The sequence below is a fragment of the Psammomys obesus genome, unplaced genomic scaffold, assembly GCF_907164565.1.
Source record: "Psammomys obesus unplaced genomic scaffold, mPsaObe1.curated_primary_1811, whole genome shotgun sequence".
NCBI classification, from domain to species: Eukaryota; Metazoa; Chordata; class Mammalia; order Rodentia; family Muridae; genus Psammomys; species Psammomys obesus.
Window position 1 is genome coordinate 11,209,100 of NW_026590062.1, and position 23,037 is coordinate 11,232,136.

The 23,037-nt window shown below is 41.0% G+C and overlaps 1 protein-coding gene across 4 annotated transcripts in view; it reads right to left on the reverse strand.

The window, feature by feature from the left end:
• Positions 1 to 20,726, reverse strand: part of Ift81 (intraflagellar transport 81) — a 66,537-nt gene extending 45,811 nt beyond the window's left edge. For 2 of the 4 annotated variants that reach the window (XM_055605989.1, XM_055605986.1), the window contains exons 1-9: positions 20,384 to 20,660; positions 17,003 to 17,168; positions 16,020 to 16,123; positions 15,079 to 15,259; positions 12,859 to 12,948; positions 8,604 to 8,669; positions 8,184 to 8,294; positions 6,404 to 6,488; positions 1,202 to 1,365 (exon numbers count right to left, since the gene is read on the reverse strand). In XM_055605989.1, the coding sequence (XP_055461964.1) occupies positions 1,202 to 1,365; positions 6,404 to 6,488; positions 8,184 to 8,294; positions 8,604 to 8,669; positions 12,859 to 12,948; positions 15,079 to 15,259; positions 16,020 to 16,123; positions 17,003 to 17,146 (945 nt within the window). In that variant the 5' untranslated portion in view covers positions 17,147 to 17,168; positions 20,384 to 20,660. The other 2 variants (XM_055605988.1, XM_055605987.1) reach the window with 2 other exon arrangements.
• Positions 20,727 to 23,037: the final 2,311 nt, after the last annotated feature.

Sequence of the window (23,037 nt, forward strand, 5' to 3'; positions counted from 1 at the left end):
AAAGTGAAGCATGTTAAACTCTCCCTATGACAGCCAGGAGTGGTAGTGCACACTTGAAAACTCTTGCACTAGAGAGGCTGAGGCAGGAGGATAGATAGTTTAAGATCAGCTTTAGCCATACAGTGGAACTCTCTCAAAAAACCAACCAACCAGACAAACATACAACCCTCTCTGTGGTTATGTAAACTAAATGAACTCAGTAGAAACACCAAGCCACACTCAGCTTGAGTTTACAGGTCTTACCTTCACTAAAGCCACTGATAGCAAAGTTCTAATTAGTGTATGTACTTTTAGAAACAATTTGAATTTAATAATAAATACTTGTACAATTTGATTACATCTATAGATTGAATCAGAATGCATTTATAGGAAGCATTTATAGGAAATATCTTACATTATTACATGAAAGGTGCTTCCTACAAACCTCACACACCTCAGCTATCACTTACAAATCACTAAGTTACAACATGAACCCAGACATTCCCCAGAGACAGAGGACAGGGAGTTCATAAGCCCAGCTAAGAGATGACATGGACCATCCAGAACTCCTACTATATGAATGGTCTGCAGCTTTGATAGATATCATTTATACTGATCATTAACCCTTTCTAAAGTAACAAAACAGAGTAACACCAGTCTCTCAACAAAGAAAAACAAAATGAAACATGGCTTTCAGTATACCCCTCCTTCAAAAGACTGAACCCCTTAAATTTAAGCCACATCTGTCTTGGATATCTATGTTGTGTAAGTGAATTAAAAAAGTGATATGGTCAGAATTAGACATTTAATTGTAGAGTCTATTAAATAAATTAAGGACTCATCATATAAAACCTTTTCAATTTTCATGAAAACTTTTAAAATATGCAAATGATTAGTGTTTTATTTATAGGGAACAAGATGTTGTAATATGTTACCAGATTCACTGAACACTGAAACAAAGTCTAGTCAAAGCATACATGAAAAGCTTTAAATACAAAGCTACCCTATTGCATTGAAAAACAAAAACTTATATTATTATTATTCTGAAGTCAGAATACAACATTCTAGAATACTCACAAGGACAACTCATCAGCAAAGATGTCAACCCTTAGCCCAGGCTAGCTCTTGAGTCAGGAGTAGGTCACCACAGAAAACAGTGCGGGTCCTTTCCACACAACAGATACAGTTATACAGTTGGGAACTAGAAATGCTAATTACTTACTTTAGACTCAAGTTCAAGAAGGTCAGAGTGGCCCATAGCTGGCTCAGAAACCACTTTTTGTAAAAAATGTAATTCCTTTTTCTTGTTTTCTAATTCTTTTGGAAACTTTTCGGTGACCATATATGAATTAAATTTTATCTCCTCCTCTAGCCTCTTCATTAAACCTTTAAGAAACAAGTAGATGAAAGTTTAGTTCAATAGAGCACGCACTAGGATATTCTCATCCTGCTTTGTGAGTAAGAAATGGGCAGCGGGTTATGTGTTGAAGCTCTCTGTGCAGCATCTATTCGGAACCATAAGAAATCACTGAAAGCTTTTCAGGTTAGTTAGTTAGTTACATAGAAAAATACTTAGATGATTATAGCCATTATATAGGTGTTAGGATACTATAGGTATTAGGATCTCTCTAAGTTTATAATCTAGTTTCTTAAATTGCAAAATACACACAAGCAACAGTTACAGAAGCAGATCTACCGCTGTTCTACTTTGCCTTTTATGTATTCAAGAAGCCAGTGAGCCAAACGAAAATGAAAATAAATCTACTCCAGTATTCTCCTATACAGAGGCATTTTAGTCTCTCTCTCTCTCCCTTTCTCTCTCTCTCATCTTTGTGTGTGTGTGTTTTCAACACAGGGTTTCCCTTGTAGCCTTGGCTGTCCTGGAACTTTTTCTGTAGACCAGGCTGGTCTCAAATTCACACAGCTCTGCCTGCCTCTGCCTCCCAAGTGCTATGATTAATGTGTGCCTGACTTCTTTTACGGTGCCTCTACTTCTAATACTTCATAAACGGTAACCCATGATAATGTGTCAGCTTCAAACCAATGAAGACAGTGCCAGAGGTCAACAATTTCAGATCCAGAGAGAGAAGTAAAAGTGCCTACTTTCATAAATGCTTTAGATTTGGTTGCTTTAATTTTCCAAGTATTAGTTTATAGTAAATATTTTTAGTATTTAATAGTTTTTTACCTTGGCAGATGTACAACTATACACAGATTTTCAGTGAATGATGGTTTTGTTGTAAATTCCCAGCCTGGAGAGATTTACATAGTTTATTTCTGATCTTCCTGTCACACATTTACAAATTCAGGCTTAACTTTTAAAACAATGAGTTTCTAGCTTAAGTAAGCTATTTATGCAGATTGCATAACAAATCTGGCCCAAAGCCTTAAAATTATTTTTACTTCTGTTGTACAAATAGAACATGAAAAATTTTATTAATGCAAATTCACAAGTCTTCCATTCACTCTTTCATTGCTTCCCTGTCCCTTTTCAGGACTGCAGGAAAGGAGAGAAGGAACGTTAATGCATCACATCACGTCCACTCAGGGACTCATTCCCATGCACTCTCTCCCTAACTCCACACTCTATCTTCTTTGGCTACTTGGGGACCAGCCTTCTCCTCTCCAGGTATATACACACTTCCTATAAACAGAGGTGCGTGGAATAAAAGCCTAAAATGTTTTTTACATGTAAAATTCTTAAATGTTATTTTTCTTATTTTTTTATGATATATTTTTATTTTATGTACATTGGTGTTCTGCCCGCATGTAAATCTGTGTGAGAGTCAGATCCCCTGGACCTGGAGTTACAGACAATTGTGAGCTGCCATGTGGCTCCTGGGGATTAAACCCGGGTCCTCTGGAGGAGCAGCCAGTGATCTTAACCAACCACTGAGCCAAATTTCATCACTTGATTTTTCCCTCCTGTCTGTGGAAAAGATTGTGTTCTTTTTATCCAAGTAAGCTTCAATTCCTACCTCCTATTGTGTAACTGTTTCAAGAAACTATACATTGAAGCACTCCATCCTACAGGGAGCTCCTTAAGCAAACAGGTAAACAACTAAAAATAGTTTCAGGAAGTCCCTGAAACTGACCAAATTCACTAGGCCTCTCCCTTCTAAAGTAAGCAATTAAGTTGCTGAGAGTTACTCTTAGACTACTTGTGATGGCTATTCTTGGTTGTCAATTTAACTACATCTGAAATTAACTAAAACCCAAAAATGAAAAACACACCTGTGAGGGATTTTTAGCTTAATCTGAAGTAGGAAGATCCACTTCTAATATGCCTCTTTGAGGTAGGAAGACATGCCTTTAATCCAGATCTTTTGAGCTAAGAAAACTCACCTCTAATCTGGGCTACCCCTTCTTCTGGAAGCCTATATAAGGACAGAGAATTCCTCCTCTGGCATAAGAGCCTAATTCTTTGGGATTCTAGTGTATACTGAAGACCAGTTGAGACATCCAGCTGTGTGAACTGAGCAACTACTGGATTCTAGGACTTTCTGTTTATATCCCTGCCATTTTTGGATTAGCTGGGCCACAGCCTGTATATATCTGACCACACCCACACACACCCCCCCACACACACACACACTCATTCTTTAAGTTAAGTTACTCTAGAGAACCCTGGCTAATACACTAACCAAGCAGGAAAGAAAAGAAAGAAAGAAGCAGAAAGAGACAGACAGACCAGCTACCTGAAAGAAGAAGAAGAAACTGTCCTAGCTTCCTGGGAATGGGTTAGATCAGAGTCACTTGGAAAGGACATTCTCCAACCCATTGAGCTGCCCGCAGGCTGTGTCGTGTGCCCCATGTCCCTGCTTCTGTGAGCTAGTACCCATTCTTGGGTGGGCTCTGGTGATGCAGCTGTCTCTGGGTCACTTCTGCTCCCATATGTAACCCCTCACCTATATTCCTGTAAGTGGCCCTAATAAAATTCATGGTGCTCCAAGCTGGACATTGGTCTATCATGACTCCCTATCAGGGGTGGGTGAACATGTGTGTAGCATTTTCCCAGGAAAAGTTTTATGACACAATATATCCCAACTACTAAAACAATATTTACTAAATTTTTGACACACAAAAATTATTTTTTTATATTGTTATATGATTGTAATATAATGAAGTCTTTTGAACATTCATCTTCCTTTTATAATATAAACACATAAAGATCATATCCTACACATGTAGGGAAAATTCTGTTGAAAATTAGCCTCCTAAAAAAGTAAAATTTAGTAAACATAGAATTAAAGAACACCAACAACTAAATATATGCTCACTGCTTGAATTGGAATTTAGACTGAGAGATTGTATGAGAGATTTGGAAAGCCAGAAACTAACATGTATTGGCTACTTATCTTGTCTCTCTCTTGCTCTCTCACTTTTTCAGTTTTACTTTATGTGCCTGTATTCAGTGTGTGTGCACCACATGTGTGCAGTGCCCGAAGATGCCAGGGAGGACGTCAGATCCTCTGGAGTTGAAGTTACAGATGGTTGTAAGCGGTCATGTGGGTGCTGGGAACTGAACCTGGGTTCTCTCTAAGAGCTGCAAGTACTAAGCCGTTGTACTGAGTCATTTACTACTGAGCCATTACTCCAGTCCCTCTCTCTCTTTCCCTTTCCTTGCTCCTCCCCCCCCCTCTCTTTTGGTTTTTCAAGACAGGGTTTCTCTGTGTAGCCTTGGCTGTCCTGGACTCACTTTGTAGACCAGGCTGGCCTCAAACTCACAGAGATCCGCCTGCCTCTGCCTCCCCGAGTGCTGGGATTACAGGAGTGTGCCATTGCTCCTGTTAGCTTTATTGAGCTAACACTTAAATGACTCAAAGTTCACCATTCGTGGGTACAATTCAATGATTTCAGTATATAAATTAGCTGTCCAAGCACCAGAACAATTTGTTAGGCCATTATTGTCAAAGAAATCTCTGAACTCATTTGCAGGCTTTTACATCCCCACATCAGTTTCTTCCCAACCCTAGACAACTGCTGAGTTGATTTCTACCTCTACAGATTTCTTATCTTCGATACATCTTATAAATAGTACTGTACAACATACAGTCTTTTGTGACTGGTTTCTTAAGTTACCTTTTTGAGGCTTATCTATGTCATAAACACATATTAGTACTTCTCTCACTCTGATGGCACAGTAATATTCCATTGTAAGGATATACCATCATTTTAGGAACATATGGGTTACTTCGACTTTTTGCTTATTTCAAATAATTCTACTATAGACATGTATGTTCAAGTTTTTGCGTGAATAGATGTTTTACATCTCTTAAGTATATGCCTAAGATTAGAAATAACTCAAGAGCTGGTGAGATGGCTCAGCAAGTCAAGGTCCTTGTCATCAGGTCTAACAACCTAAATTTGATCTCTGGAGCCCACACAGTAGGAGGAGAAAACCACCTCCCACAAGTTGTCATCTTGACCCCTATACTCACACTGTAATCTTCACAAATACATGTTTAAAAAGAAAAAGAAATTACAAGTTCATATAGCTACAATTTTTAGCATTTTGAGGAATTTCTAAACTGTTTTTCAAAGCAGCTATATCATTTACATTTTCAGGAACAAATACGAGGGTCCTAATTTCTGTACATCTTTGCCAACACCTATGATTGTCTATGACTTTTGTTGCTGTTATCCTATGTATCCTATGTACTATTTATAGGTTACTATCCCTCCCTTAGCTATATATTTGCATTGTAATATTTCTCCAACACAGATAAGAGCTTGGTATAGCTCTCTTAGCTTTTACAATCTCCTTTCTGATGAGCAAAACACTTTCAAAATGCCTGAGATAGGTTAAGTGGATTGTGAAAAGAGCTCTGCAAAGCTTCCAAGAATTCAGCCACGGACACCACATTATTGGTCCTGTTATTCTACAAACCCAGCCATAGAAAACACTCGGCTTTGAGGTATAGTATTTAATTCTTTTTCTTTCTTTTTTTTTTTTTAGATTTATTTATTTATTTATACAGTATTCTGTACTGCATGTGTGCCTGTAGGGCAGAAGAGGGCACCAGATCTCACTATCGATGGTTGTGAGCCACCATGTGGTTGCTGGGAATTGAACTCAGGACCTTTGGTAGAACAGCTAGTGTTCTTAAGCTCTGAGCCATCTCTCCAGCCCTAATTCTTTTTCTTTTTAGCCTTGAGATGGATTCATATTTTTCCCATCCATCTTTTTCACAACACCCATGCTAAACACACAGGGAAGAGCATACTTTCACAGTTAATATTACTTTCAGCCCTTGGCTGAAAATAGGAGGTAGAAAAATGTTTTGAAAACCCATAGATGTTTTTTGCAGGATTCCCTTTGACCAGATAAGAAATGAAATAATTTCCACCAATCATTTTAAGAAATATCCCTTTGTAAACTACTATTTTCTAATCATCTACATCATGTAATAACTTCACTTACTTTCAGGCTTTGCATCCGCTGCAGCATGCCGCATACTTTTTAGCTGGTTTTGCACTCTTTGCAATCTCTGCACTGCGTGAAATAGCTTTAAAAAAACAATTCAATTTATTACTTGCTCAGTCTAGTGAAACATGCTCATATTGGCAAGCAATGAGAAATAGGAGATTCCTATGCCACAGAAGAAACAGGTAAATACTAAAAAAAAAAAAAAAAAAAAAAACTGCATTAAGCCATAAGTATAACTAGTATTCTCAATATATTTTCATGAAAATATAAACTTTTATGTGTGTGTGTGTATGCCTGAATGTGTGCTTGAGTATTCACATACACGAGTGCATACACATGAGTGTATGCATGTGTATCACTGCAGACAGGTGCCCAGAGACCAGAAAAGGGTATCAGATCCCATGGAATTAGTTACAGAAGTTGTGAGCCATACTACACGGGTGCTTAGAACCAAACTTGGATCTTCTGCAAGAGCAGCATGCGCTCCTATCTACTAAACCATCATCTATCTAGCCCTTAAGCAAATTTAAAACTTCTTCCATAACATTTGTCTTTAGTTACTGTTTAAGGTAGTGATTAAAGAAAACTCTTTGGTTGGGTATGGTGGTATGTCCTTTCATCCCACCACTTGGGAGTGTTCAATGCCAGTGTACATAGCCAGCTCCAGGACAGCCAGGACTATATAGGAATAGCGTGTCTCTAAATAAACAAATAAAATATTAAATTTTTTTTAAAGAAAACTATTTTTTTCAGAGATGTATGCCTTTCCTTCTGTAACATAGTTTTCTTGACCCTAAAAAAAATGTTAACATTTTCAGTAAGGCCTCAACATCAGAAAAGGACTTCAAATAACCATCGGAGGAGGCTCAGGAAACAAAACCCACTGCTGCAGTGCAAATGCTGTACTGCCAACTCAAGCTTTCACAGAGCTAAACATCTCAGCTGCCAGCTTAAATTGGCAATTTAGAAATTACACTGATTTGAAACACTTGCTTGAAGTTTAAGACACATTTTTAATAAATTAATACCCTCAGACCAAATAATTTCTTCCTTAAGGCAAAGTTTAAGAGCATGGCAGTGTGGGTGACCCTGAGACCCCCGGTTCTGATTTAACAGTATTTTGTGACGCTGTCAACAGCAGCAACAGCTTACTTGGGGCTCCACATCATGTGTAAGCACTGTGTTTTGGACTGCGGTTGGCTCACGGTGTTCCTACGGCTCACTCTATTGTGCAGCAGCAAGATTAGCTGCTAACGGAGCAGAGTCTTTACAGGGCACCCTACTGTAAAGACTGAGGCAGGAAGGATGTTCTTTTGGTTTCATTGATCACAGAACCTTGTACATTTTATTCCAGTGGCAAATTAGGAAATCATATCTCAAAATAAAAAGTAAAAAGAAAGCTGGGGATATACCTCAGCTGTAAAGTGCTTGTCTAGCATGTGCCTCAGGTTCAATTCTCAAATACTGCATAAAAAGAAAAAAAGAAATGGAAAGAAAGAAAACACAGTCGTCTTGACTGGGGATATAGCTCAATCATACAGTACTTATTTAGCAGGAGCAAGGCCACTGGTTTGATTCCCAGCAAAATACACACACATACACATACACACAAACCACAGCAGTCCTAAAGAAAAAAGTAGGTCCATCATGCTACCAAAATAAAAGGTGAAATTTAAAATTCTCTCTCTCTCTCTCTCTCTTTTTTTTTTTTTTTTACTTGAATTACCAAGAGGAGCTACATCTGTGATCCTGAGTATAAATTTCCTGTGGCTACCTGATTCTTTTGTTCCTGTTTCTGTTGTGCAAGAAATTCTTCTCTCTCTTTCTCAACTCGAAGCTGTCTTGCTATTTTAAGCATTCGCTGATGATTCTGAACAGTCTCCACCTACAGTAAGAGAATAAGTAGTACATGTTACTGTCACGTTCAAGAAAGGCATTAGCAGGTCACATGACTCCAACACCCACTTATCATTTCCTCTTGGTAAACAGTACTCCCCAGAGATGACAGCCAAGCTTTCAAGTCCAGGTTCTTGAAAGCTTTGGGCTCCTGCCTGGGAGACTCCCTTCCCTTCAGTGTTACTTGAGTCCATCCTCCACTGGAAGCCCATGCCTGGCTCAATCTTTATTTGCATTCCTAAATCTCTGCCAGTCCTTGAGACTGGGGCTGAAGTCTACAGGGTAATTCTAGACTTACCCTCTTTTTCAAACGCTCAACTCTCTTCATGAGCTGGTCTTTTTCCTCCTCCATTGCGCTGATATCCTAAAAAGTAGTGGAGAGGCCATTAAAAACACTGAGTCTACAAGATTGAGGAGAGGCCTGCATGAGCCCCTACCATCCCATCATAACCACAGGAGCAAGTAACAAGGATCCTCTTTTAATTTAAGGGCATCTTCATTTCCTCCCAGGCTTCTTTATGCAGGATTTTTTTTTTTTTTTTTTTTTTTTTGGCAGTGTGGCATTCATCTAGAAAAGCAACTAAAGCAGTTTATAACGCAGCAAGGTAAAGCTGCCAGCCAGCACACTTGTGTTCTGATTCCAAATATGGCTACATGATTCTTCAAAAATCTTCCATAATAAAATGTGTGCAGGTCTAAATACATGAACAGCTGCTGACATCCCATCTGCTCTGTTAAATACCAAACCACATATCCTGCTATTTTCCCATTAAAACTATTTTTAAAGTTATGGTGGGGCTTTTTTGTTTGGTTGATTTGATTTTTGAGACAGGGTCTCCCAATATAACCTTGACTTTCTTGGAACTTACTCTGTAGAACAGTCTGACCTCAAACTCAAGATATCCTCCTGCCTTTGCCTCTCAAGTGCTAGGATTAAAAGCACGTGCCACTATGGTACTCTTAAGCTATAAAACTGAAGCTTGCCAGTGATGGCATAAACCTTTCTTCTTAGGAGGCAGAGGCAAGTGGATCTCTGTGAGTTCAAGGCCAGCCTAGTCTACAGAGCAAGTTCCAAAACATCCAAAGCTACACAGAGAAACCCTGCCTCAAAAAAACAAAAAACAAAAAAGGCCAGGCATAGTGATGCATGCCCTTAATTCCAGCACTCAGGAGGCAGACACTGAGTTTGAGGCCAGCCTGGTCTACAAAGCAACTTCCAGAACAGCCAGAACTGTTACACAAAGAAACACTGTCTCCCAAAGGGAAAAAAAATGTGTATAGTTTTGTTAATTAACCAATTTTCTCCTTGAAAAGAAAAAATAAAATTAATTACCTTCTTTTAATAAACTCTACAACAGTTTGTAATGAAAACAGAGAAGCAAATTTTCTTTCTAAACAAACAAAAAACCCCAAAACTCATGCAGAAATACTATAGGTAATCTATACAATGATAGCCATAATTGGTAGGATTTCAGGGAATGGGCACTCTTATTCACTATTGATAGTGTTGTGTTAAAGAATAATGTAAGAAGTCGAAAGATAAACATGCATCCCTTCAGGTTAGGAACTCTACACATGGGGTGTTCTAGTAGAATGTACAGAAAGGCAAACAAGACAGCTCATTGGGTTAGGGTACTTGGTACCATGCCTGACAACCTGAGACCAATTCTTGGACTTACATGGTGGAAAGAGAATTAATTTCCATAAGTTGTCCTCTGACTTCCACAAGTACACACGCACATGTGCGATACACACACACAAACACGAATGAATGAGTAAATGATAAATAAATGTGATAAGAATATTCACTTAAAGTCAGACTTTTCTATAAGGATTCTTACTGATGTCAATGAAGCTAAAACCTGAAAGAGTATAAATATCTGACAATGATTAACTACACTGTAACAAAATGAAATTTTAAATGGTGCAGAAGACTGTTTAATGACATGAGAAAAAGTCATGAAATAACACTGCTTGAAAGAATCAAATTACAATAGTGATATATAGTCCAATTCCAAGTAAAACTGTCAACAGCTGGTATCTCGAAAGCATGTGACTGTGAGTGGACTCCTTTCTATTTCTTCTTAAACCCATGTTTTCTCAATCTGCTACAGAGACTAGGTTCAAGAATATTTAGTAATAATGAATGAAATAAAAATCAGAGTCTCAATTTTTTTGTTTTTGTTTTCAAGACAGGATTTCTCTGTGTAGCCTTGGCTGTCCTGGAGTCAGTTTGTAGAGAAGGCTAGTCTTGAAGTCACTGAGATCCGCCTGCCTCTGCCTCCCTGAGTGCTGGGATGACAGGAGTGTGCCACTGCTCAGACTCTGGATTCTTTCATCACTGTACTTCGTTCCCAGAACACAGCAGAGGACAGGAGATGGACACCCTTCTCTCACTGGTCCTTATCTATCAGGGTACAGGTCACCTCCATTTCTAGTATTCACCAAAGGCCTACTGAGGCCTGCCATACACCAAGCACTGTGGCAGGTGTTGGGAATACAGCGGTGAAGACACACAGACACAGTCCTTGCCTTCTTAGGGCTTCATGCATTTAGAAAGACAGACATTAAGGCAATTATAAGGGCAATGAATGCCATAACAGGAAAAGAACTAGGGAACATGATCTATTTAGGGAGTCAGGGACGGCTTCCCTGAGGAAGAAACTTTGATGTCCCCGATTTAATGAGAATATAAAGATAGCACTCATAACTCAGGAATTCTAAAAATACAAGATTCATGCAAGTCAAAATAGCAAGTCTTTAAGGAAAGTATTTAAATGCCTGGGCAGAATATTAAAATATTTTCTTAAGTGTATTAAAAGCCCTAAAATAATTTACTGTTCATTAATAAGCAATTTTACATCTAAAAATTGCTGTAAAGAAACTAACCCAGCCATACAAAAGTTATATTGATAATCATGGCATTATTTATAAAAGCCAAAAAAACAAACAAACAAAAAAAAAAAAAACACACACACACAAAAAATGAAGTCAAAGTGTAAACATGATTAATGTATATGCATATCAGAAAACAAATTTGGTCATTCCTATAACAATGAAAATAAATTCATAATGTAATAATTAAAAACAACAAGGGTCTGGAGAGATCGTTCAATAGTTAAGAGGATGCATGCCCAAGTTTGGTTGCCAGCAACCATGGCAGGCTGCTCGCGACTGCCTGCAACTCCAGCTCTGCGGACCTAACATCCTTCTCTGAACTCTGTAGACATCTATGCTTACATGCATGTACACCCACAGATACACACATAGACACTCTTCAGAAATAATCAAGACAAATCTTTTTAAAAAATTTTTAAAGCAGTGAGACTGTGAAATGGCTCAGTTGGTAAAGCTTGCCAAGGAAACAAGACCCAGGACCCGAGATAAGTCCTATTCTCCAGCACCTCCACAACGAGCAGGTGTGGTGGCACACTCGTAATCTCAGCACTGGGGGATAAAAACAGGAGGGTCTCTGAGCCTTTCTGGTCAGATAGTCTAACCTGATTAGTGAGCTTCAGGCCAATGAGAAACCCTGTCTGTAAGGAGGATGATGGTACCCTGAAGATGACACCTGAAGCAGTCAGTTCTCTAGCCTTCATTAAAAAAAAACAAGATGGGGGGGTAATTATGTATTCTATGTTCTCATATATACACAATGCAACTTTTTCTTCTTCGCTGCATTTTCTGTATCATGTAAGGAACACATATCAAATAAAGATTCAAAGTGAAGTGTTTTTAAATCCCTGCTAGTTGTCAGCATAAACTCATTGCCCTTGTTGATTTCTTCAGTAAAGAACTACAAAGGAGCCAGACATGGTGGTGCATGCCCTTAGTCCCCACACTCAGGGAGGCAGAGGCAGGCAGATCTCTGTGAGTTCCAGACCAGAACTGGTCTACAAAGTGAGTCCAAGGCTACACAGAGAAACCCTGTCTCAGGAAAAAAACAAACAATAAAACAATCCAAAGTAAAAGTAAATCACTGTGAGAAACAATAATGTGGGGAAAAAAAAAAAAAAAGAACTACGAAGGAAAAGGTGGGCATGGCTCAGTGTGCCTCTAACTCCAGTGCTGGGGTTGGAGACTGACAGACATTGAGAGCCTGCTGAACAGTCAGACTAGCCTAGGGTTCAGGTTCAGGGAGAGATTCTGCCTAAAAACTCATGTGGCGAGAAGAGAAAGACTCCAGATGTCCTCTGGCTTCACATGCATACACATGGATACATATGTTTATACACAAACACATATACACATCATACTAAAGGTCCTACGAAAGTGGTCATATACCTAAGTTTCCATACTTATGCTGAAGCTGGGCGCGCTGGCGCACACCTGTGATCCCATCAATTGTGGAGGCAGAGACAGGTGGATCTCTGTGAGTTTGAGGCCACCCTGGTCTACAAGGTGAGTCCATGACAGCCAAGGCTACATTCACAGAGAAACCATGTCTCAAAAAACAACAAACAAACAAACAACAACAAAAAAATCATGCTGAATTAACTAAAATAAAAGGGCCAAACACAGAATTATTTAAGTCCAAACAGGCATTTCTTTACCCTTCTTATTTCTGCTGTAGAAAATCCAGATGTTTTGAGCTGCTCACATTCTTTATGCAGAGTTTTAAAGGCTTCCATCAGCTCTTCATACTAAAAGAAGAAGTTAACAGGTTACTAGCTACCTGCATCCAGCAGTGTTCTCTTCCTCAAGCTGCCCTCTACATAGCAGCAATCACTTCAGTCCTTAGAAGAACAACACTAAAAACATTATGGTGCATAAATGTAATTCTAGGGTTTGGAAGGCTGAGGCAGAAGGATGATGAGTGTGAGGTCAGCATGGGCTACATACATATCAAGGCTTTGTCTCAAAAACAAAACAAAACAAATCCCTCACACTTTCGTAAGCTATGCAGCAGATAGAAAACAAGATCCGCATGGTCACCTCAATAAATCTTTCTCTGGCTACTTTGGTTCTCAGTCTAACCCTCTAGCCATGCTGACCCTGGAACAGTCCGCACACCCACCTTCAGGTTACCTTTCCTCTGCTCTCTGAGAACATTCACAGCTTGCGCCCTCCTAACCTGGGTAACAAATTCATCCCAATGAAGAGCGGCAGAGACATCACTATTCTCAGAGAAGCCTGCTCTGGCCCTTTCTATTAGAGTAGATATCATGTCATAACACAGTATTACTTATCTGGCTCCTTTCAGGAAGTAGCATGAGACAGGAGGACAGGAAGCCTATTTGTTATATATACACCTTCACAATGCCAGGGCATACTATGGGACATAATCTGCATAGGTGTGTAATACAGAGGAGTGAAGTTAAGGAAAAATACCACACACAGCTGCTAGCCTCATTGTGAAATGAATGACAATCTAAGGTCTAAAGGTGTAGGACAGTGGCAGACACTTTTCACCTAGCATGGGTAGGTCAACCTCTAGTACCACACACACCACAGTAGTTTTTTAAGTGGCAATACCAGAAAATTAATATTTGTGACTCATCATATGCTATACATCTACAAAGTATTCATTCTAAAGTTTTTCATTCAGAAAGACAACATACAATTTTTATTAGTGTTTTTGCTGAATGACTAATGGCTAAATGTGTCTCTTTTTAAATACATATACTTCTCAGACATGCTTCAAGAACAACATCTTCGTTACCTTTTATCCCCTTAATTAGCTGAGCTTATTAAAAGATACTATTAATAAACTTCCTCTAAAATTATTTACATTATCAAATACATGCCAAACACATACTCAAAATACAATCTCTTAAAATCCCTTCTAGCGGTCTCTGTGGTCTATACGAACCCATTTAGGAAGGGGTGGGGAGGGAGGAGACACTCCACACTTACACATCCCTGTTTCCTGCTATGGCACTTGCCTTTCTACTTCTATAGCTGCAGCTTTAAGATATCAATATTAACTATATTTTTAGTGACAGCTGTAACAATACACAGATGAAAAATAAAAGTACTCAGTTCATTGTTTTGATTCAGGCCAAATACTAAGCAACCAACATACAGAAGCCATTATACCAAACCCTGGAGGAAAACAAAGACAGACAGCATAAACTTGAAGCCTGTCTCCATGGGACCTCATAGTCTACTGGAAAGGACAGATTGACAAGCTTTGTAACAAAATGACCCAAATCAACCTAACTACTATGAAATGAAAGTATAAAAAAAACTAACATTCTTAGAAATCTACCCAGGTCTCTTTGTTTCTTCAGTCTTTGGTCAGCCAAGTACTTTGAGACATGACCCAGGACCCAGACCAGCCCGAATCCTCAGTAGCCAAGAGCTTAAAGACCTGAGGTCAGAATCCAGTGTTGGTGAGGAAATGCACTGCAATTTCAAACTTCCATTACTGTCTCTCCTGAAGAGGCTGCAGGCCTGGCTCAGCTACACTGTTCCACTGGCCAGAGACAGTAGAATAGCCATCATTTGTCCTAGGGTAATTATGACAACCGGTTTCTCTCTCAATTGGATGACAAACTATGTAATTGCCTTGCTGAGCAGCACAGTGCTCTGCAGTCTCAAGCCCACGAGTCTACCTACCTGGATTTACTCAGTAAAGAAAGTACTTGACCATCTCCACCTGCTATCCACACGGTCCTATCTCTATACAGTACTTGTGGGTCAAAGTCATTGTTTTAGACATGACTACAGCTGACCATCAGCTGATATTGTTTCCCTTCTGATGTCACTTGGAACTCTAAGATAACAAAGAGAGACTAACATTTAACAGAGCAGCTATGATCACTGTATACCTGTTTATTGGTGTCAGCCACAGTTTCATCTTGAAGAAACTCACTCGGCACCTCCAGTTTTATTAAAAAACGAGCTAAATATGCTCTTTTCTTTAGTTCATTACCCCTCTGAAGAAGCCAGTGGAGCACTGGGTAAATCACAGGCTTACTTCCAATCACCAGACCCTGACGAAAGGTACTCCTGAAATGGAAACACGCACAGACGCTCATCAGCTCAGCTGGAGGAGACAGCCTTTATTCACAGTGTCATCTAGAGGGTCCTTACTGATTTATCTAGCTACTTTTAGACTACAGACACAAGGCTAAAGCAGTCTTACATTAGTCAGAAAATTAGATCCTCAATATAGCACTAAAATACCCAAAAAGTTGTGTTGAGACCATTAATCAGAGAGTTAACTTTAATACTTCATTGGCTAGGCAACATTTAAGTTGCTTTGGTTTCTTAAGACTTATTTTCAATTATGTGAATGTGTATATTTGTATAAGTATATGCTGTGTGTGCATGCAGGAGCATGTGTGTCTGTGCCTATATGTTTGTGTCCATGTGTGTATGCCCTGAAAGACCAGAGAACAGCATGTGATACATTGGAGCTGGAGTTGTAGGTGGTTGCGAGCTACCAAACTCAGGTCCTCGGGAGGAGCAGCAAACACGGTTAACTGAGCCCACCCTCCAGCCCTAGAGTTGTTTTTACCTAGAATGACATAAATCATAAAATGGTATTTGCCTGACTTTCTGGCCAGAGGGGAAGCACTGACCCACCTAAGACTTCTATGTGACAAACAGCATCAGAAGGATTAAAACTGTTGTCAAATTCTGTGATAGCCTACGGCCATCAGATGAGGGAGGACCAGGTGTTGCTTAAAAAGACCAATTGTAGCATCTGGAGTTTGGCCTTTAAAGCAGAGCTTTAAGAAAGCACGGTATGTGAGCAGATTCTTACATGTCTGTGGCATTTCCCGGAGGTTTGTATTTAAGGATACCAAGAAGGTTCAACATCCGTTTGGCTGTCTGCTCTGGCATCTCCTCTCTGATATCAACATCTTGCTAACAAACAAGAAATTGAAAAAGATGTCATTGTTGTATATTTAACAAAGAGAAATATTTAAATTCATCGACAAGCTTGTTCTGCTCAAGCTTAGCAGGCACAATGCTCTCTTCATAAAACAGATTAAGTACAGGGCCCTGGATCCCTAGTCAGAACAGGGCTCTAGTTAGAATGCCAAAGTCTATGGGCAAGGGTATAAAAGACACGTACTAACTTGCAATACAATAAAATGCACCTTTATACCAGGAGCAAATCTATGTGTGTCTACAAGGAGAGAAATAATGTTTAAATAAGGTGCAAGGAGATAACAGAGGGGCCAGTGAAATGGCTCAATGGGTCTGTCACCAGGCTTGGTAATCCGAGCTTGGTCACAGGAACCCACATGGTAGAAGAGAACTGATGCTGGCAGGTTGCCCTCTGACCTCCACACCAGTTTGACAGCATGTACATGCCCACACACAAGCACACAGAATAAATTAAATGGAAAACAAAAAACAAAACAAAACAAAAAAAACCTTGGGCTGGAGAGAAGGCTCAGAGGCTCAGAGCACTGGTCCTGAGTTCAATTCCCAGAAACCAATGGTGGCTCACAACCATCTATAATGAGATCTGGTGCCCTCTTCTGACCTGCAGGCATACATGCAGACAGAATACTATATAATAAATAAATCTTAAAAAAAAAAAAAAAAAAAAAAAAAAAAAAAAAAAAAAAAAAAAACCTTAAGTAGATAACTGATATGTGAGTTAGTAGAGAGGCCTATAGGATCATATACTGCTCCTCTCCAAGCAGGGTAAATGAGACCCAGACATAGACATCAGTTAGTTAGAGGCCAGGAGGGCTGTCCTGCCACACTTTTCATTACAAAGGAAGAGATTACCTTGGGGTCGATCTCAGCCAGAACATCATTGAGAACTTGTAATAGCTGCATTGGTCCCAAGGAATCAAATGTGATTAAATTATAGTTCTTCTTGAAAGGCTCCTTATTGAGGCTGTCCACGATGAATTTGATTTGGTCACTCATGATTAAGTCTTGTAGCTTAAAACTAAAGAGGAAGGGAAAAAAGAGGAGGGGGATCCTTAATCTTGGTAGCTCAAGTATTAGGGGAGAATCATAATAAAGTCACAGGAAGTAGATGGAAAGATATACTTCTGTACTGCATACAAAATCTATGAAAAGGCTAGTTTTGTTGGAAGAAACTAGAGTATGAAGATTTTACTATGAAATCTGTATCTGCTGTTAATATTCAGTATCTGCTTTTGTACTTGCAACAGCTCTGATACACCTAAACACAGGCAAATAAGTAATAATTAGCCCACCCACACTAAGACCTCTGCTTTTGGTTTTGTTTTATTTTTTCACATTGGTAACTACATTTAAAACATCAGATTTTCATGGTAAAATCCAAATCTTGTTCCCTTTGAAATTCGGATTAGGCAACCTTGAGGCTATATTTGTACTTAATTTCAATCACAGAAAGCAAATAGTGATCACACATACACTTCAGCCCAGGCCTATTCTTTAGTACAGTTTAGGTCTCCTCCACTTTCCACCCATTTCTATTACTGGGTTAGCCTGGAAGACCTCAACTCTGCCACCCCAGGTATTTTAGGCCTTGGTTTCCTTTTACCTTCAATGAGGAAACAGTCTCTGGTATTTTGGCTTGCACCTCTCTCATCCCCAGTCATTTGTAAGCTTCTCATTTCTTATGAAATAAAGCCTAAACCCCTTAGATCTCAAGACCTTTATGATCTAGCTCAGCTTAACCTTTCACTCTGAAACTTCAGCCAGTCACTGCTTTCTGCTTCCACCTACGTTCAATTAATGCTGTTTTCTCTGCTGAGCATGACTGCTCCTCCTCTGCCCTCCTTTGCAGGGACAGATCTCACCCCTCTGACGGCCCTGCTTGGGCACAGGTTCTCTCAGGAAATCCTCAAGTTCTGCAACAGCAGAACCCACCCTCCGTGCCCACCACACCATCTGCGTGGTTTCCTTAGGCCACTTTCAATGCTGTTCAAGTCTCTCAGGTACACATTCTTTTTCTCTTTGCTAAACTGTACATTCTATGAGGATCGATTCAATTCCATTTTGAATACACATCGGGCCTGAACCAGTGATTTCTTCTATGAGACATGCATGAACTTTTTCACAGGCCTCAAGCCAAAAAGCAAAACAAACAAAATGCCCAGAAGCTGAAGCCTGAAGGAAATAGGGCTGTTACGAAAGACCATAACCTTAAAAAGTTTAGTATCTGGGACTGGAGAGAGCGCTCAGCACCTGAGAGCACTTGTTGCTCTTGCAGAGGACCTGAGGTTTGGTTCCCAGAACCCACATGGTGACTCACAGCCATCCCTAACTGCGTTGTTTCCAGGGGATCCAACCCCCTCTTCTGAACATCATGGACATCAGGCACGCATATGCTGCACATACACAATGCATGCAAAACATTCATACATATAAAATAAACAAATGTTTACACATTATCTTCCAAAGTTTGAATTAAAAATTGAGTATCCGATTTCTTAACTGTTGGAACAGTTTTACCAAGGAAAACTGCTTTACTAAAATGAACTGCTGGGCTGGGGATTTAGGGCTTGCCTAAAATGTAGGAAGCCCTGGGTTTGGTTCCCAGAACTGAATAAACTGGATGTGGTTGCACCTGCCTGTGATGCCAGCCCTCAGGAGGTAGAAGCAGGAAGATCAGAAGTGCAAGGTGACCCTTGGCTACTTAGTGAGGTCAAAGTGGCCTGGGCCACTTGAGACCTCGTCAAAACTACCACCACATCAATAAAACTGAACTGCTAGTCCTGAGTATGGTGCCACACATCTGTAAGCCCAGAACTGGGAAGGCTGAGACAGAAGGGGTCAAAGTTTGAGGCCAGCCTGGGTTACACAGTAAGACCCTATTAAACTAGAAAAGATGAGGCAAAAGAAGAAAAAAGTTATCTCAATGCTTTCTTATTGAGACTCTGAAATCAATACTATTTCACTCAAGACATAAAGTTAGGCCATGAACATCCTGCTCTAAATACGTATGTCCATACTCCTTTAAAAAACTGTTTCACTATATAGTTTTGGCTGCTCTGGAACTCACTGTGTAGACCAAACCTCTGCCTCCTGAGTGATGGGATAAAAATCAAGGGCCACCAAGCCTGGCATGAAATAGGTTCCTTAATTGGGTAGGTGAAGCTTACATTTAGAAGACAAACAAACAACACTAAAACTAAAGCTATTACAATTTTATAATAAATTATGAGTAAATAAAACTGTAAAAAGTAAAAAACAAAAGGGATAGCATAACCAGTATGGCTTCTAAATTTAGGGTTTCTTTTAAGCTTTTATAAAAGGAATATCCTGGACTGGGGATAGTGGTGTGAGACTTTAATCTCAGTGTTAGCAGGCAAAAGCAGGAGGATCTCTGAGTTGGAGGCCAGCCTGGTTTACAGAGTGAGTTCCAGGACAGCCAGGGCTACACGGAGAAGCCCTGTCTCATAAACAAGTGAAAAAGAGAGAGAGAAAAAAGAATAGAATAGCTTTATTTTTTTAAACTTTGGAGGTTCAAGTTTTCAACTGTAAAAATACATTAATACATATTTTTATATCTACATATTTAATTTAAAACAATTTAGAAATTATAAATACAACTTTTTCTTCTTTTGAAAACACGGAGTCAAACCAAGTATCTGGATAAATGAGTAAAATGTTGGTAAGAAGAAAGAAGAAAAGCGGCGTTCTGGAGGCTAACAGTATTTACAGGCAGGTGATGGTTGCTAGGGGAGGGAAAGGCATTTTCTTCAGAGGTGTACCGCCGGTAAATAACACATGATTCTGAAAGAAACCATAATTAAACTTATGGGGCCACCAAAAATGAAAGGGGCGAGGGGGGAGTGTGCATGGAAGTCGAAGGGAGAGGAGTTGGGGAATGGAAAAGAAATCACTGGGGGTGGGAGGGTGAAGAGCGAGAGATGGGGTGGGGACGACCGAAATACACTGTATGCACGTGTGAGGATGGTATAATGGTACCCATTATACATAACTAATATTGCCAACTTAAACAGGAAAAAACCCGAAACTTTTCCTTAAAGAAAGAACTCAGTTGGGGTTCCCGCACCCCGGGTCGCCCACCAGCTTTCAGAGAGCAAAGATGTTCTTGAACAGGTAGGCTGCCGGTGCCCGGCGGGCGCTGAGGGCTAAAATTAGCAAAAGCAATTACTCTCCCTCTGCCGGCGCAACTGGCCGCGCTAATTCGCCAGCACTCACCCGCGGCAGCACCCAGGGGGCCGGGGCAGGAATTAAAACCAGGACGCGCCTTTCATCCGGCACGGTCGGGGCAGCGCGCGCAGGCCCACGGCCTCCTGCGAGCCCCAGGGCCGAGGGGACCGGGGACCCCGCGCCCACCAGGCCCCGCGCGACCGACCGACCAACCCCCGAGCAGGCCCTGGTGCCGCCGCCTGCCGGGAGCGGGCGCACTGCGAGGGGACTCGGGGTTCGCGGTGTTTCCGACCGCGAGTTGGCGGGGTTACCTCAAATTCTCCTCACGAAACCACTTACCCACCCCCGGAGAGGCACCCGGGCCCTAGCGGGTTCCTAGAGACCGCTCCTTAGCAACGGTTGCCATGCGGTGATGTCACTTCCGATGGCTGAGGGCGCGCCTCGGGGGTGGGGCCTCGGGCAGGGAGGCTGGACCCGGTGCCTCAGACTCCGAGCCACTGCAGAAAGCCTGTGGTGTCCTTCCCACTTAGACTCCGGGCGATAACAACCTTTGCACCGGACAGAGTATTTAACCTGTGCTATTTGCGTGTGCTGTTTCATTCATTTATTTATTTATCAAATTTGGGGCGACGACTTCTTTGAAGCGGGGCTGGATGGGGCATGGTTTTCAAATTTAGTTTTTCGAGAAAGTCTCTCCAGATGATACTGTGTACGGGAACAATGATAAAGTATAGATTAAGAGACCCAGACACGGGGGGGAGAGAAAGACAGACAAATTGAGTCCTACTCTGAAAACTGGGTTAGGAGCTCAGACATCCTTGGAGAAACAGTAAATTTAACATCAGACGTGTCACAAGCTAAAACCAATGATAAATTATGCATTTCTTACATGCCCCATAGTGCTGGCTCCTGGGAATGCAATAGAGCAAGACCCAATAGGGTTCTGTCTTCATAGAGGTGACAGAGTTAAGACAGACAATTAAACAGGCCAGGACTGGGAGGAATGTCACAAAATATCGCGGTGAAGATGGAGCCCCGCGTTTATTGAGGGACAGAGAGTGCTGAAGGAGGCACTACTGTCAAGCCTCCATCACACAGACCCATGCTTAAGGAGCAGCAGAAAGAATCCAAACAGGCTGGTAAAATGGCTCCCCTGGTAAGATGGCTGCCTGGCACACAAACCTAATGACAGGTTCCACAGGGACGGAGAGAGATTGTGTCCTGGCAGGCTAACAAACCGAAGGAAGAATTGATTCCGCCCTGTGATTCCTTAAGATTAAACCTTGGTAAGATCCGGCAAGGAATCTGAGAAGACATTCCCAGGAACAGCTTTACGACAGAGAGGCATTGCTTATTCTCTCTGAAGCAAGGTGCCTGTGGGTAGCTTTTCCTTTCCCCACAGAGATGCGTGGTCAAGCCTTGCTTGTAAGCTCCCAGTGATACCTTTTAACTGAACCGTAGCTGAGGTTTTAAATAGATTTTTATTAGGTTCTAACCCCGTGTAACAGTGGTTCTGAAAGCTTGTCACTTCCACTCCACCCTCCCTTCATCTCCTCCCACTCCACCTCTGCCTCCTCAAGCCCTTCCCCTTCTAGCCTTGCCCATGCTAGAAAAGTATGTCTGTTAAAAAAAAAAAAAAAAAAGAAGAAGAAGGTCAACGCTACCCTATGACTTAATCTAGACGTTCACTGTCTTCTTGACTTTCTTTCCCCTCCAGCTCTCTCTGTCTCCTCCCCTGCTGGTAGTGACACACTTAAATCCTGCCAGCCTAGTGCTTCACAAAATTCCCAGAACGGCCTCACTGGCCCAAAGTATGTCAGACTAGTACCCACACATCTTCACTTTTATTTTATGTGTACAGGTATTTTGGTCTGCATATATGCACACCACATGCATGCAGAGTTCATGGAGGCCAGAAGGGGTCATCAGACCCTTGGAAATGGAGTTACAGATGGCTACAAGCCACTGTAGGTGTGATGGGAATCAAACTTGGATTTTCTGGAAGAGCAGCAAGTGCTTTTAACGTCTGAGCCATCTCCCCAGCATCCAGATGATTCCCTTTTTTTTTTTTTTTTTTTTTTAATTTTTTTATTTTCTGGTTTTTTGAGACCGGGTATCTCTGTGTAGCCCTGGCTGTCCTGGATTTGCTTTGTAAGCCAGGCTGGCCTTGAACTCACAGCAATCCGTCTGCCTCTTCGTCTGGAGTGCTGGGGTTAAAGGTGTGCACCACCATGCTGATGGCAGATGATTCCTTTTTAAAAATATTTTAGAAATATTTTAAATATTTTGGTCATATTTTACTTTGAGACAGTCTTGCTAATCACCCCTGCCGGCCTTGAATCTTCAGCCCTCCTGACTCTAGCACCCTGAATAGCTGGGATTAAAGGTGTGTGCGCCACCATGCAACACTCTATTCTGTTTGCTTTAACATACATCCCAGACCTGTATGGAATCCACTGTGTGGCGCTGGCTGGCCTCAAACTCTGCCCTGCCCCCACCTTACATAGGCACGTTCACCACACCAGTTCAAACCATTCTTGAATCAACTGGCTCTTCTCTTCCACCGACGGTAACAGAGTGGGTGAGGGTAGTTCTCCAAAAGGAAGGGCTGGGCTTGTTAGCAGAGGAAGAGACGTGGTGCCAACAAGAGCAATACGGGGCAATTGTGTCAGGAGAGACTGTTCTGTCTCGAAAGCTGGGAA